Source organism: Impatiens glandulifera, chromosome 6 (assembly GCF_907164915.1).
Source record: "Impatiens glandulifera chromosome 6, dImpGla2.1, whole genome shotgun sequence".
NCBI classification, from domain to species: Eukaryota; Viridiplantae; Streptophyta; class Magnoliopsida; order Ericales; family Balsaminaceae; genus Impatiens; species Impatiens glandulifera.
Genome location: NC_061867.1, coordinates 54,126,638 through 54,142,536, shown reverse-complemented (window position 1 = coordinate 54,142,536; position 15,899 = coordinate 54,126,638). Strand labels below are relative to the sequence as shown.

General features: G+C 29.6%; 3 protein-coding genes across 4 annotated transcripts; 2 read left to right on the top strand and 1 right to left on the bottom strand.

The window, feature by feature from the left end:
- The first annotated feature begins 3,964 nt into the window (after positions 1–3,964).
- Positions 3,965–4,741, top strand: LOC124943915 (ethylene-responsive transcription factor ERN1-like). Its single transcript, XM_047484372.1, has one exon. It carries the CDS (start codon positions 3,965–3,967, stop codon positions 4,739–4,741), a length of 777 nt encoding a protein of 258 aa, XP_047340328.1.
- Positions 4,742–6,671: 1,930 nt separating this feature from the next.
- Positions 6,672–11,295, top strand: LOC124942177 (serine/arginine-rich splicing factor RS41-like). 2 transcript variants are annotated; one of them, XM_047482634.1, is made up of 6 exons: positions 6,672–6,753; positions 8,321–8,449; positions 9,338–9,450; positions 9,720–9,955; positions 10,293–10,574; positions 11,011–11,295. In XM_047482634.1, exons 2-6 carry the CDS (start codon positions 8,344–8,346, stop codon positions 11,066–11,068), a joined length of 795 nt encoding a protein of 264 aa, XP_047338590.1. In that variant the 5' UTR covers positions 6,672–6,753; positions 8,321–8,343; the 3' UTR covers positions 11,069–11,295. The 2 variants fall into 2 exon arrangements, with proteins under 2 accessions (XP_047338590.1, XP_047338591.1); XM_047482635.1 differs by lacking the exon at positions 6,672–6,753 and adding an exon at positions 8,890–9,095 and having other exon boundaries at positions 8,319–8,449.
- Positions 11,296–12,542: 1,247 nt separating this feature from the next.
- LOC124943971 (F-box protein PP2-A13-like) lies at positions 12,543–14,605 on the bottom strand. Its single transcript, XM_047484422.1, has 3 exons — positions 14,212–14,605; positions 13,949–14,067; positions 12,543–12,974 (listed from the first exon to the last, which is right to left on the bottom strand). Exons 1-3 carry the CDS (start codon positions 14,530–14,532, stop codon positions 12,572–12,574), a joined length of 843 nt encoding a protein of 280 aa, XP_047340378.1. The 5' UTR covers positions 14,533–14,605; the 3' UTR covers positions 12,543–12,571.
- Between the last annotated feature and the right edge of the window lie 1,294 nt (positions 14,606–15,899).

The window sequence follows — 15,899 nt, the reverse complement described above, 5'->3', positions numbered from 1 at the left end:
AACGTTTTCTTGCCTAAATTTAGTTCTAATCGCGGTCCAACTCCAAAAATGTGTTTCAAACAAGGTTATAATGTCGAAAATTCCTTATATAACTGCTCTAACTCGATCTCTCGAATCATACATATGAGTAACTTTTGGACTCGTGTTAAGAGTCTTCGATCCTATTATTCTCAACAATTAAAATATTTGATGAATTTGAGAGAATAAAGAGCATAAAGGTAAAGCATTTCAAACTACATTTTATCATTTGTTTTGTGCAACAATTCCTTGTCCTCATCTTCATGACCTTCAAATAGAAACATATTCTTCTTCTTCTTTTGATGTTTTTTTTTTATAATCATGCTAACCACCACCATTGATGGCGTCTGCATATACCTTATGGGGCACTTGTATTCGTTTGACCACTTTTTCACAAAGACTTGTCCACTTGTATCATTCTTTAAAGAGAAAACAACACACCACATTTCATCATGTCATCCAAACTTATTATACTTATATAAACTTGTCTAATGCTATATATGTGGAGTGAAGTAGGGCATATTCTTATTCATATGGAATATAAATAGGAAATGACCCAATTGTCAGTTTGGATCCCAATACCTCTTTTTTTTTAACATTTTGACTTTTTATTGTTAAAATTATACAAAATGATATTTTCTCTTAATTTTAAACATAATTAACTTATTATCTACTTGATAATTATAAATAAATAAATAAAATATTCATGTCACTAATTTAACAATCGAATTGCAGGAAGTGAGGTTTTGACCCTGATTATCTGAAATTCGGTAGTCATAACTCTCAATTCGTTGTTCGGTAGTTAAATTCCTGACATGGATCTTTTATTTATTTATAAATGTCACATAAATAATAAGTTAGCGGTATTTAAAACCGTTGTGACAAAATCTCGTTTTGTATAACTTTAATAATAAATAACCCTAAATTATAAGGTTTGAAAAAAAAAGTCCGAAATCTTCCCTCAAAATGAGTCCAATTTGACAATTCGAAAGTAAATTTACTCATATAGGATTATTCATAATAATAATACACTTATATCAAATGATTTTTGATCCTAGGTCTTATATTTGATCCTCAATTAAAACACATTCATTAAATAAGTGTCCCATTATATTTAAAGAAAAGTTTAACCTTGAATTAAACATGTCTTTAACAATGAATGAGACTATGGATACCGAGATAATTGTTAGAAATCACACAATAATAACATAATATAAATACTATAAACTAAAGAACATAAAAAAGATTTAACGAGGTTCGAAACCTAAACTTATATTATTTTTAACAAAAATATATTCTTTGGATGGAATTTATACATGAACTTATTGACTATAGTTTAAAGTAGTACAATTTGAGTTTTGTAATATGTGTTATTAATATTATTTTGTTGTTGGTTGATTTCGTTTAATTAAGAAAAATGCTTGTTTTGTTTTAATTTTAATTTTTTTTTTCTTCTTGGGTGTAAGAAAAAAAAAAAAAGTAGTACAATTTGGCAGTTTCTTCATAAGTTAAAGCCATACAAAATAGTACTAATCAACTATGATTAAATTAATGTTGTTTATTTTATTAGTGATGATCATAAAGGGACATATATGTCATTGACATTAAACCAATAATACCCACTATATTAAAATCAAATCTAAGCACTTGAAACTTGCCACGTGTCATTCTATGAGATGGGGTCTATACAACAAAATTTTCTTTCCTCTTCTTTACACGAATGAAAATGAGTGGAATCTTGTGCCGTTGTTAAATGATTTTGAACCCTAATTTTGTAACTAATGACAAACCCTAATTTTTTATTAGTGTATTAAACTATTTGCAAATGAGAACAATAGATAAGACACAATAAGGGAGTTAGGTTTGGCCCACAAATCATTCTACACCAATAATAACATACCAAAAAGATGTCACATTACTAGAGATTATAATATGAATCATTGATCTGATAACCCAAAAAAATTTCTAAGTTGAATTACTATTTAGGATTCGAAATTGAAGTCTTTTTTAATACGAGACTCGAACTTTCACATGTTTAGCCAAACTGGGTTTTTGTCCAAACTAACTAAACGTCGTTCTACTGCCTTCTGCCTTCGACGTAAAAGTTTTAAGTCTATTTTGTCCAAGTAGAAGTCGGTAGATAACATTTAATTTGTTTGGCCAGAAATTTAAACATGTGATGATGACAATTTAAAGTTCGAGTCTTATATTACGAAAACACTTCAATTTCGAGACCTAAACAAGTAATTTGAAAAAATATAATCTTGAATCCAACGGCTTAAATGTGGTAATCATTTAAAAAAGATGACAAAGTTTGGTGCTGCCTTTATTTTGTCTCATCTTTCTTTGATTTCATCATCAAGAAAAATAGCTTATTTGACTCTATTAGAGACATAATCAACCCATTACAATATCCAAGAGATTGTACTATTCAAACGGTTATTTACTATTGATATTTTGTAATTGAAGGTACTAATTCTTATTCGAATTCAAATTAGATGAATGTTTTGTTTCAACTAAACTAATGATTCGTCATATTAATTAGTCCATCTAGTAATCAAACTTAATGTTTTTGTATGAATTGAGATCTACTACAAACTCGATCCTTGGAACGTGACAAATGAAATACGTTGAAATAACATGAAAATAAAAACACGAGCTCTAAGAGAACCCTTCGCCAAGCCTATGAAAATTGTATGTGTTAGTGGTGCGTTATTTTCATTTTATGTTTAATCACAAAGAAATACGCAAACCAATCCAAGGTTCCGGTGACACCATATGATTGATCTACACATAATCGCATTCATCCTTGAGAAGGTCTACAAGAGCCCCCAAATATTACGAACTAATGAGCAATGAATCGAAATGACTTCTTCCTTTGTTTATAATCACATCTACTAAATATTATAAAACTTTCTCTTCCAAACCCTTATAAAAGTTATGAGAGGTAGGAAGCTTGTTTATCTAAAAAAAATAAACTAGTCTATGTTGTTAGAAAATTTATTTCTTACCAAGTCACTAAAGTTAAAGAAATCAATTTGATTGTTTAAACATGCCTGAAAACCAACTGAATCGGTCAAATAGTGAGCACTAATAAACAAAAACGTTTATAACAACGGTAAATATCTAACTGTTTTTGGTTGAATAGTTGTCTCCGTTTTTAAAACCGTTGATATAGAAGTAGTTGATATAGAAGTAGTCAATATATCTAAATGTTTTTAAAATTGTAGATAAATATCACACTTCTAAACCCATAATATAGAAGTGGTTGTATCATATACTAGAACGGGACTAACAACCAACCAACTAGAGTATTAATGCTTACAAATTAATATTTAATTCCTCAACCACACTATACAAATTTGAGCTCTTAAATTGTTTTACAAATAATAAATAATCATAATAATTGATGCCAATAGTTGAGATAAAAACAGATTAATTTTCTATGCAATTTTATTATTGTTATTGTTCCTGCTATTTTTTATTTGATAAGATATATTTTACTTATATTTATATTATTTAGGTTTGTGTGCTAACAAATATAATTGAATCAATCTTTTAACCTATCAATAAATATTACTATTTAAATTGTAGTTAAACATATATCAACAATTTAGTTATTCATCTAAAACCGAAAAATGAAACAATAAAAGAAAATTGAATTTTAATATTTATGCATGTATTTTTACATTCTTTATCAAACTTTGTCATTTTCTTCTCATCATGATTTAAAGATGAACACAACCCAATCTCCCTACAAAATTCACTAATCAATGAATATCATCCCACTAGATTTTCAATAGAAAACAACAAAACTCAATAATTGATTAAACCCTTCTTTATCAACCCCATGTATATAAGTAATAGAACACACTTCACTTGCAAACACAAAACAACTTTCTTCAAAACCTAACCCTACTTCACCAAAACCACCAAAAAAAACATCATGGTTCAATCCCCAAAAACCATCCCCGAAACCACATCCGACATACCACAAACTACCAAACCAACAATCACTCGCAAGTTTGTTGGAGTCCGACAAAGACCATCCGGAAGATGGGTAGCAGAAATCAAGGATTCATCTCAACGTGTTCGACTATGGCTAGGAACATTCGACACACCCGAGGAAGCTGCACGAGCCTACGACGAAGCTGCAAGAGCCCTTCGTGGCGAAAATGCACGAACAAACTTCAGTTTCGATTATAACAACCACAACATGTACAACAATAACAACAACAACAACAACAAATCTATCTCATCATCGGAGGATTCTCGGCTAAGTAAATTTGCTTCATTGAAGGCAAAATTCAGCAAGAATTTACAAAGTATAATGGCTAAATCCGAAGATTACAAAAACCGGGGTACTAAAAACCGAGTAAGTGATCATTTCACTTTCGCCAACATATTTAATTTCAAAAACAACGCCAACAACTTTGTCGATCAATTCAACCGCGTGTCGGAGAAGAGTACGACGATTGTACAACCGAGCATCATCGTGCCACCTCAAGTGGAGGATCATGATCTATATTCATCTGGGGAGAGTTTTGGTTCTCCATGTGATCAAATGATGGGACAATATTGTTGGATTGATCATGGTTCTGATCAAATGATAAGTAGTTATAATAGTTATGATGGTGATGAAGGTTTGAGGAGCAAGAGGTTTAAGGTTTCTTCATCGGTGGTGGTTCCTAGTACATTTAGTACTCAATCTCCTTTTATGTAATAATAAATGATACATGGAAGTGAAAATGGAATGACTAATGTTAGAATTATAATATGTGATGTAGATCAAAGAAGAAGAACAAGTTTGATCTAGTTTAATTATTTACTCTTCTTAAATTTGATGTAAAATGTAAAATATAAAATGTTTCTTATTTAAACTTATACATGATGAATCTTTGTGACAGCTTGAGTTATATTTATATTTACCAAATTTCTGGATATTAGTTTGAAGGAAAGAAAATTAATATTTGAAACATCTCAATTCTAATAGTGATCTATATGGAGATAATATATGAAATTTATTAAAATTATATATATTAACAAATTTATTACTAAAATTGTTTTCAAATCATTATATAAGAGCATTTGTTTGTTTTGCCTCTATTTTATTCTAATTTGATGGTGTCCTTATTTGTTAGCGTTGACTAGATTAATAAACAAACACTAGTATTAAAGAAAATTTATATATAGATAGAAAAGAAAACAATAAGAGCATGCCATCTCTTTCATATCAAATACAATGTGTAATTATGAATCTCATGCAAACTTATTAAGGACAAATGGAAAGAATTTAGTGAAAAGTTTGGATTCAAATAAGGATGACAATTATAATTTATTTAGGGTATATCTGTGCTTATTTTCTCCTTGTGTTCGCTCTTAAAGGAAGAAGGTTGAAATGACTTAAAGAAAAACATTTTTTAACATTCCTTAGGAGCAGCACAAAGAACATCGAGAGAAAATGGACATATATAATCTCATCTGATTATAATTTGGCTCGTGGTGTCGATTTGAATTGTCTCATTATAGACAATTTTTATGATTTGATCGGTATTTGATTAGGGATTGGGCGATATGTTATTTGTGTTTCCGCATCTATCTTATTTCGATTCTGTCCTAAACACAATTAAATATATAAATTTTTTAATGTATTTTTTTTATATTTTTAAGAGTTTTAATCTTTTTTATAATAATATGAATTTTTAATATATATAATATTTTTTAAAAAAAATTATATAATTTTATCATTGTTGTTATTGTTTAGATGATATGGTATAAATGTGACATGCAAGGATGTTGATATTTCGAAACGAATAATATTTTTCTATTGTAATCAATCGATTCGATGTGAGATGAGTTAATATACCGGGCATCCAAATATAAAATATGAGATCAAACACAATAATAAATAATATCAGATTTACGTGGAAACCCCTTTCAACTTGGAAGGTAAAATCAAGGAGTCAACCGACAAATAACACTATATCAACAAGAAACAAATACAAATGTTTTTCTCAACTTTAAACCTAAATTTGAGATATATATACCGGTTAAATCAATTCCATTCAACCCAAACAAATCTAGAGACAAAGAGATTGTCTTATTCTTTCTCGGTAACATAATGTTTTCTCCTTTTGTATCCTTAATAGATAGATTAAGGTTATTAGGGTTTATTTGTTTTATTGAGTGTCATAATTGGGAGGCCTAATAAAAGATTCCCGAAATCCGATACGAGAATGGTAGTAAAATTTTGTTTTGAAATAAAACCGCCCTTATTAGATCCGTGTTAACTTTGTTTTAGAGCAAAATAATCATCTAATATTTTATTAAAAAACATAATATTAAGTGCAAACATTGAAATAATCAAATAATTATATTAGCTTGATGATTATTACAAATAAAACTGATCATCATTAAACTAATTTTTAAATATTATTAAAGACCATTATTTATTTTATTCAAATCATTTATTGTTTTTCAAATCAATCAACTTTTAATATAAACAATTCATAAGTAGAATCTATAAAATATAAAACAATGTTTTTCTTTTACTTAAAAAGAAGAAGTAGAAATGGGCTTGGTAAAGCCCAATTCAACAATTATGGCTCAGCCCATTAAAAGTACTCTTTGCAGTTGTAAAGTCTTACCAAAAGCTGATCTGTTAATTCATTCATCTCTCTCAAAAAAAAATTAGGGTTTTTTTCGCTCTCAGCCGTTTGTTGCAGATTTCCGAAGGTAAATTATGTTCTTCTACCAACTTTGTATAGCTTGCTAGATCGACGATCTCTGATTCAGTTAGTCGCCGGATCTTTTTCTCTTTATATATTCCGGTCGATGATCTTTGTTTTGCTCTTTTGATGATTTTACTCGCTTAGTTTTGAATAATTAATACCGTAATCCGATCTCGTTTTCTATTTCTTTCGCATTGCTTCAGTAGAAGACGAGGAAAGCTGTTTACAAGTAGGTAACTATAGTTCTTTGATTATTGACTGATTGAGCTTGGAAGGTTAACAAATTTGAATATCTGATTCTGTTTAGTTGAGATTTTAGTAGGTTTTAGGTGTTTTGTGATAGTGAATGTGAACTTGATAGATTATTGGTTGGAGTATGGATTCATTCTGAAGTATGAGAGTTTTTGGTTGAGATTGTTCATGTCTGAGTATGTTTGAGCACTTTCAAGCTCATTCCAACTGTTATATTTTCAAATTTGATTATGGACTGATTGAGTTTGATCATTGGAAGGATAACAAATTTGTGCAGCTGATTCTATTTAGTTAGATTTTAGTAGGTTTTAGTTATTTTATGTTGGTGAATGTGAACTTGGATAGACTATCAGTTGAAGTGTGGATTCATTCTGAAGTATGAGCTTTTTTGTTTGAGATTGTTCATGTCTGAATAAGTTTGAGTACTTCCAAGCTCATTCCAAGCTTTGATTATGGACTGATTGAGTTTGGTCATTGGAAGTTTAACAAATTTGTATATCTGATTCTATTTAGTTAAGAATTTAGTAGGTTTTAGTAGTAACATGTTAGTGAATGAGAACTTGGATAGACTATCAGTTGAAGTATGGATTCCTTCTGAAGTATGAGTTTATTTTGTTGTGATTGTTCAGTTCTGATGAATAAGTTTGAGCACTTCCAAGCTCATTCCAACTGTTATATTTTCAACTTTGATTATGGATTGACTGTACATGGTCATTGGAAGGCTAACAAATTTGTGTAGCTGATTCTATTTAGTTAAAGATTTTAGTAGGTTTTATGTTAGTGAATGTGAACTTGATAGACTATCAGTTGAAGTATGAGCTTTTTTTATTGAGATTGTTCTTTTCTGAATAAGTTGAGCACTTCCAAGCTCATTCCAACTGTTATATTTTCAACATTCTTTGTCATGTCAGTAGTTTCTTCCAGTTTACAATCTTATGCTTTTAGTACTCATGTCAGTAGTTTCTTCCAATTTGTATATCTGATCCTATTTAGTTAAGATTTTAGTAGGTTTTTGTTATTTTATGTTAGTGATTGTGAACTTGATAGACTATCGGTTGAAGTATGGATTCCTTCTAAAGTATGCATTTTTTTGGTTGAGATTGATAATGTCTGAATAAGTTTGAGCACTTCCAAGCTCATTGAAACTGTTATATTTTTAACTTTCTTTGTCATGTCAGTAGTTTCTTCCAGTTTACAATCTTATGTTTTTAGTAAATGTAATAATATTTCAATCTGTAATTTTCCTTATCATAAGGCCAGTGATTTTTCTTTTGAAACAGTGCTCTGCTTTCCTGCTAACCACTTTTCTTTTCCTTCAGGATACAGAGATTCACTGAAGAACATGAAACCGATATTTTGTGGGAACTTAGATTATGATGCTCGTGAGTCAGATATTGAGCGGCTTTTCAGAAAATATGGCAGGATTGAGAGGATTGATATGAAAAATGGTAGAACATTATTTCTTCTATCTGATTCAAGTTGGTCTCTGTTTGCAGAGATTTTATGTTTCCTCTCCTAAAAATGATTTCTATGTATTTCCATCATTGGAGCAATAGTTTCACATTATTTCAATATTAGCTACTTTCAAGTTTGCCTGCCTATTGGAAAAGGCTTATCGACTCTTGGATTTAGAACCATCGCACAGCTGCTCTTTGAAGATTTGGAAGAGAAATCACTGATTCCATCATATTATGAGCACATGGTCTGAGAAATTCAAAGAGCCCTGTCATTCAAAAGAATTGGAGAACTTGGTGGCTTACCATGTGAAAAGGGTCGATTAGGTTCATGAAATAATTGTCTGACTTGGTGCTATATGTTTCCCTTGGGTGAAACACAAGTCTTTTCTTGTAGTCTAAACCCCAAATTCTCAATAGCTTCTTTGTCGCAGGATTACTTGGAATATTCATGCTCGTCCTGGTTTGTGCCCAAGGGTTCATGTCCTTTGGTTCTCCATCAGAACCAACCTGATTCACCATGGCACTACCATCCTTCACTTTCCTTGATTCAATTGCATTTACATTCATCATGCCCTTTCTTCTCAATTTCAGACATATTTCGACATAGAAATCATGACCATCTCAGATCCAATAGCAGGTGGTGTGTTTGATTCCTGATGGAATTATATAATTTTTCTTTTGTATAGTTTTATTTACTTTGCCCTTTGTTGTTTGTGACGTTTTCTCTTGTTTTCTTATTTTTCTTTGTGTTTCCCTCCATATGGATCAGTTAATGTTTGTGTCACAAATTGTTTCCATCGTGGTATCAACTAAACATGTTATTGGTATTCATTATTTTATTTTATTTTTTGAAACACATTAATCTTTTTTATTTCACAGGATTTGCTTTCGTTTACATGGAAGATGAGAGAGATGCTGATGATGCAATCAGGAGGCTGGACAGAATAGAACATGGTAGGAAAGGTCATCGTCTTCGTGTTGAGTGGTCCAAGGTATAAATCTTATTTGGATATTGTTATTTTGTCACGATAATGATTTCATTGGAAATTAGCAAAAAGTTTAAATAGAAAGTTATTGTTTTTCTTTGGGTATAAGATTTTTGTCTGAATGGATCTTAATCAGATTATTTTGTGGACCATGAACCATATATATTATATTGCGATTTTCTTTGCAATATTTTTTTTCTAATCATGATCATATCATTTCTTGGATCATAATTAGATTAATAGAACTTTGTAATGATCATTTGCTTGTATTTCAGCAAGATCGCGACACAAGGAGGCATGGAAGTCCAAGAAAGCCTGCAGCAAACACTAGACCATCCAAAACATTGTTTGTCATCAACTTTGACCCCGTTGGTACAAGGACAAGGGATCTGGAAAGGCACTTTGAACAATATGGTAAAATCGCCAATGTTAGGATCCGGAAAAATTTTGCATTTATTCAGTTTGAAACACAAGACGACGCCACTAGAGCATTGGATGCAACAAACAATAGGTCAGTTCTATTGATATATTGTAAGACCTTGTTTGACATGGGTTTTTTATATAAGATTTATTTTGAAATACCTCTAAAATATCTTTTTGGCCAAATAACCTTGGCCTTGTATGTTGAGGAACAGTTTGTATTTAATCAAATCATCAACTAAAATACCAAATTATCCTTGTAACATCAAACAAGCTCTTGATTTTCCCAAAAACCTATAAACCCTTTTTTTTCCAATGACCTTGCAATGTCAAACACGCTCTTGATTTTGAATAGCCGACCTCAAGGTTCTTTTGATCAACTGTAGCCTGATCAATCTATTAATTAAAATTTGATTAAATTTTTGCAGCAAGTTCATGGATCGCGTTATATCAGTAGAATATGCAGTTCGAGATGATGATGACAGAAGGAACAATGGGTATAGCCCCGAGAGAAGAGGGGGACGTGATGCCTCTCCCGATAGGAGGTATGGTCGAGGGCGTCTTTCGCCAAGCCCTTACCAAAGGGAAAGGGGCAGCCCAGATTATGGACGTGGTGGAGGTAACCCAACAACTAGGTCTGAACCTGCTCGAGCAAGTCCTACATACAATGGTGGTGGGGCTGAAAGCCCAATTGACAATAGGTACCCCAGGTCAGTAAAAAAATCTAACCCCTCTTTCAGCTTTAAAACACTATTTAGATTTTTTTATAAAAAAACAATCTTAATTTTAAATAACCCAAGATCAAACCATACTTTAAACAATGTTATTAAAATATCCAAGGAACTATAATTTTTTATTAAAAGTAATTTTCAATAATAACCTACTTCAAATAATGTTATTAAAATAACCCTAGGCATAGTTCCATCTTGTTATTATTTTCAAATAGCTCTATCACAAAATCAATCATGAATTCCCTAATTCAAATCATCAACAAAATTTTCCATTTATATTTGTACCCCTCAACTCATTGAAGTTGTAAAGTAATAGTGCCCATTTAAACAACATTATCTTTTAATGGTCATATGAAACATTGTTTCTCCTGTTGGCTGAGAATAATGGTTTCCCACCGTTTAAATATGTATGCAGTCGTTCCCGTTCACCGCCACCCCGAGAAAGATCCCGATCTGTAAGGTCCCGATCCTAAAGAGGATCTTAAAGAGCGATCAAAGTTGAGTCATTGAAAAGCCCTTTTCTCATGTTTACTCATTTCCTTAATCATCATTTGTGGGTTTTATTTTTCTTTTCAAATTGGAATTTGAGACATTAGTTGTGTTATTACTATCAGTCTGTTTGGATACTTATCTAGTCGGAGTTTTTAGTAGTGTTGTGTGAAATTGATTTTTTAAAAAGATTTTGATGCTGTCTTATTCATTAGTTCTCATAACTTAGCATTTTATATAGTCTATCAAAAAACATACAAGTAAAAAACATGGAAATAAGTTAAACTGCACCCATAGGCCAATAGGAGGAAACTGCATTCCATATTAAAATAAATAAAAATATTATTTATTATTATCGAGCAACACTTCATATTAAAATAAATAAAAATATTACAACTATAAAGAACATTATCTTTATCATAAGTAATCTCATTTTCTTTTAATAATCACATAAAAAAAATACAATAGCGCAGTAATCTCATTCTCTTTGTATTCCATAAATGTCTATGATTTGTAAAATAACACTTCATTATTTAAACAAATAAAAATTAACAATTTCAACCCAAACTTTTTTATATATATAAGTCGATGATTATCTTGCAAGTCAAGATCATTGCTTTTAAAATGCTCTAACATATATATCTTTAAAAAGATGTTGAAAATGGATAAATATCTCCAAGATATTTATCCTCAATTTAGGTCAAAGTTATCTAGTCTTTTATAGATCATATACTTTATGTCCACACATTTACAATTTTTATATTGTTCTATTCAAAAAATGATTTCTTATGCATATATGTTCTTCAATTAATTTGTCTAAAAAGAATAGAAATCTTACTAATTCATTAAGGTAGTTTAAGTTTGAGTAGTTCTAGTTTAAGGAATTTTATTTTTCGATTATTATTATAATGTCCTAAGTTAAATTAAAGTGAAAGAATGTGTTATCTTTTCGAAGAGAATAAACTTTAATTTAAAAAAAATAAAAAAATAAAGTATCTCGCTAAAATGAACTAGTTTACAAATTATTTTATTGTGATTTTGCAATATTATGAAAAAAAATCTTTAGGTTACACTAGCCGCCCATGTTTTGGGTTGCGACAGCCTCAAACAAACGACAATTTTGACAGCTAAAAAAAATAATAATTTTTCTTTTTGGTGAGATTAGAACTATGAACAGATAAAATTCTTTTGTTTACATCCTAAACCGATAGGCTAAATCTATTCTTGGTTAAAAAATATTAAAAACGTCTTTTTTATTTTAATAAATGAGCTGCCCTAGAGAGCAGGTTACCCTAACCCGGGACTTCCAGGGCTTACCCTAGGGCCGGCTCTGGTTACACTAAACAAAATTCATATAATATAATATATATATATATATATATATATTAAGACTTTTTCCATACATTATTTGTATTAATGTCAAAAAGTTATACAAAAAGAGTAAGCTAGCACTATTTTGACATATCTAGCAAACTAATCTTAATAGCTTAACCTAAATAATTTGGGCATATGAAAACCGAGTCTATACACAACCCTCCTTTTGTATGAGTACAATCAATCTGTCTCAACGAAAATTTTATCTTCGTAGACTGATCGGGCCTCGAAACTACAAAATCCCCAACACGATAACGCACCCAATTCCCTGGATTATCTAAGAAACATCGAGAAATTGAACACTGACCGTCAGATGTTGTGAGTTGAAAAATCACGGGCTTAATATCCCAACCATGAATATGATCAATGTTACAAATTCTTCTTCCTAACCTCTTCCCCGATTTCCCAAGTTGAAGTCGAAAAAAGAGGCTGTAGGAGCCTGAAGGGAGCTGAAAGTCTAATTCACCTACGATCTCGAGCCACCATGTTTGTTGAAGATATGCAATTGTTTCAAACCTATGTTATATACGTTTAATATAGAAAACAAAAAGTCAAAAGTTATAGAAATTTTTTTCATTCAAAATGAATTTAAAAAGAGAATAAGGCAAATAAATAATAAAAGGGCATATATACCTGTACACATGCTATACTACTAAAATTAAGCTCAACAACAAGTCATTATCTTTATTTTATTTTTAACTACTAATTTGATCTAGTATTACAATTTTTATGTTAGTTGTAAAATGTCTTGAATTCCATCATTTATTTTAAAATTGATTTTATTTTTCTCAATTTTAGAAGAATTGTAACTCAAAATGAATCATGAGGTAGTTTAAGTGTCAATAATTATCTATAAAAAAAATATTTAATTTCAAATTTGATTCTCACTAAAACCGTTCTAATTTAATCGGAATAAAAAAAAAATGTTTATTGTCACTACTAAAAATGTTATAATTCTCATTTATTTTAAATTGATTTTCCTTTTCTAAATATCGAAAGAATTGAATCACAAAAAGAATAATGAGCAAATCTTTGAATTTTATCAAACTTTTAAGTAACAACAAAATATTATATAATAAATCAAAATTTTCAAATTCAATTTTCACTAAAAAGAAAATAAACATATGAGCTAAACCTATAACTTAAAAACCAACTTATAAACATAAAAATCACTAAAAAATTTTATTATTATTTTTTTTAACTGTTGGTTCGTCAATTTAACCCAGCGAGTGAAACTTTTCGTCTTAAAGATTCGAACTAAGAGATATTCACATTTTTTGTCGCTATATTAAAAGAGGAGATCTAGAACTTAATTGATTTTCAACATTATAAGATAACCAATTTATGCTAGTTTGATAAAAAAATATATTTGAATTAAATTACTAAAACATATGTTTTTATCTAAAAATTATAAAACTAAAGATAAATTACATCTACCACTACTATTTACAGATAATTTAGTATAAGAAACGGCTTAGATTATCTTTTACCTAGACTCATCGGTCGGAATATGTGTCCAATATCTCCGATCATCAACTCCGGTAATCACCAAACCTATCGAAGAAATCAACAAACAAACACCCCCTGTCTTTTTATCAACCCAAATCTCCTACAATAAATTAAAAAGATAAACCCTTTTTAAGATATCTCAATCTAAATCCAAATGGAAGCGTTTTGAATGAAAACGAGTGTCGGATTTTCCTTAAAATCCACTATATAAAAAGAAATAGAGAGAATGATCAGAAGAACATACCCTAGTGCCGCCATCAAAAGGGTTGTGTTGACAGAGTCTACCATACAATTCCTTCTTCCCCAAATCAAAAAATTTAACTTTCTCCAATTTATCAACGATGAATTGATAATTAGAAGGTAATTTAAGATCCCAAATGAAATTTGCAGAAGAAGCGGCTTGGAATGATCGATTCATGCATGAAAGATTGCAGATTTCGATTGGATTTAAGTGGGTGAGAATTAGGGCTTTGCAATTCTCTGGTATGTCTTCTAGGTTGGATTTTAATGGTGTTGATTCTTCTTCCTCCTTTATTTGATGATATGAAGAAGAATTGCCGCCCATATTCAGTCTTTAGATGGAGAAATTTGAAGAAAAAAAAAACAGAGGATTTCAGGCTCGCCGGAGTTCTACGGCGGCGCCGGCGACGGAGGAGGCGGCGGAGGAGAGAGAGAGTTTCTATGTGATCTATTTACTCTCTATAGAGAATTATATAAGCCCCTTGTTTGATTTGCTTTTTAAAAATATGTTATTATCAATAAGTTGAATTAAATAATTCAATTTAATTGTAGGACTTTAAAAACTATATTAATATCAAATTTGAAATTCTAATTTTTATATTGAACACTACATAGTAATTTGGATTGGACATTATTTAGATAATCTAATTTATTATTTTTTAATGTTTAATATTTTATTTTTTCTAAATATTTTTTTGTTTCACTCTCATTTTTATAATTTTTTCAATCTAAAAACAATTTAAAATCATTTAAACAAAATAACTTTTTCATAAAAGAGATATTATAAAAAGAAAGGATGAGGTGGAAAGGGAAAAGCTTCTTATCCAATACACATGAACAATCAAGGGTCACATCAATGTATCAATAGTTTTAACCAATAATTATTGTATATAAATAAAATTTAAAAAATTCAATTTAACTAATTTTCCTTTAATATTTTTTTTATTTTTTGTTTATAAATGAGTATATAAGATTAAAATTATATTGAAAAAATCAAATCTTTCAAGAATAGCTCAAATTGAACCTTTCAAAATTTCAAATATTCTCTTACTCTTCTAATCATATTATTATTTTGAAAAAAAGTTGTTATATATTTATTGGTTTTATTAATCATATTTAATGCATTTTTGAAATTTCTGCCTCTCTAATAAATCTAGGTTCTAGCTTATAAGGGTCAATTGAAATTTCTAATCCACAACACAGCCATTCATTGAAATGCATAGTAAAAAGACACAAATCTAAGTAAGGTATGGAATTATTATTCAAAAATATTCCAATTTTTTTTAATGTTTAATATGTAAACAACAATTTTTATATTTATAATTAAAGAATATTGATAGTTTGAGAATAAAGTGAGTAATTTGGGGAATGAGAAATGTGAAAAAAAAAATTAATAGTTTTTGAGTCGAGTCATGTCATATCATGTGATGTTTAGGTGTCGTGATGTGTGGACTCGTGATTAGCGATGGCAATTGAGTGGTCCATTCCTGTCCTATTTTTGTTTCAGAGATTTTTTAATATCAACTCTGTCTTGTTCGGTTTTGAAGAATCCCTGCGAGGCACAATTTTTTTTTATAAAATATTATTTAATTTTTTTTGTAATATAATATATATTGTAATATATTGAAATTTTATATTATTATAAAGAAATAAAGTTACAACTCTTATAAAATATAATTAATAAATAAATAT

What these genes read in the sequence shown, in the direction of transcription:
- LOC124943915 (XM_047484372.1), top strand. Translation starts at nt 3,965, where the DNA reads ATGGTTCAATCCCCAAAAACCATCCCCGAAACCACATCCGACATACCA.
- LOC124942177 (XM_047482634.1), top strand. Translation starts at nt 8,344, where the DNA reads ATGAAACCGATATTTTGTGGGAACTTAGATTATGATGCTCGTGAGTCA. An exon ending in GAGGATTGATATGAAAAATG is followed by an intron (nt 8,450 to 9,337) that starts GTAGAACATTAT and finishes TTTATTTCACAG; the next exon opens with GATTTGCTTTCGTTTACATG. An exon ending in TTCGTGTTGAGTGGTCCAAG is followed by an intron (nt 9,451 to 9,719) that starts GTATAAATCTTA and finishes CTTGTATTTCAG; the next exon opens with CAAGATCGCGACACAAGGAG.
- LOC124943971 (XM_047484422.1), bottom strand. Translation starts at nt 14,532, where the DNA reads ATGGGCGGCAATTCTTCTTCATATCATCAAATAAAGGAGGAAGAAGAA. An exon ending in CTTTTGATGGCGGCACTAGG is followed by an intron (nt 14,068 to 14,211) that starts GTATGTTCTTCT and finishes AATTTATTGTAG; the next exon opens with GAGATTTGGGTTGATAAAAA. An exon ending in ATTCCGACCGATGAGTCTAG is followed by an intron (nt 12,975 to 13,948) that starts GTAAAAGATAAT and finishes TATATAACATAG; the next exon opens with GTTTGAAACAATTGCATATC.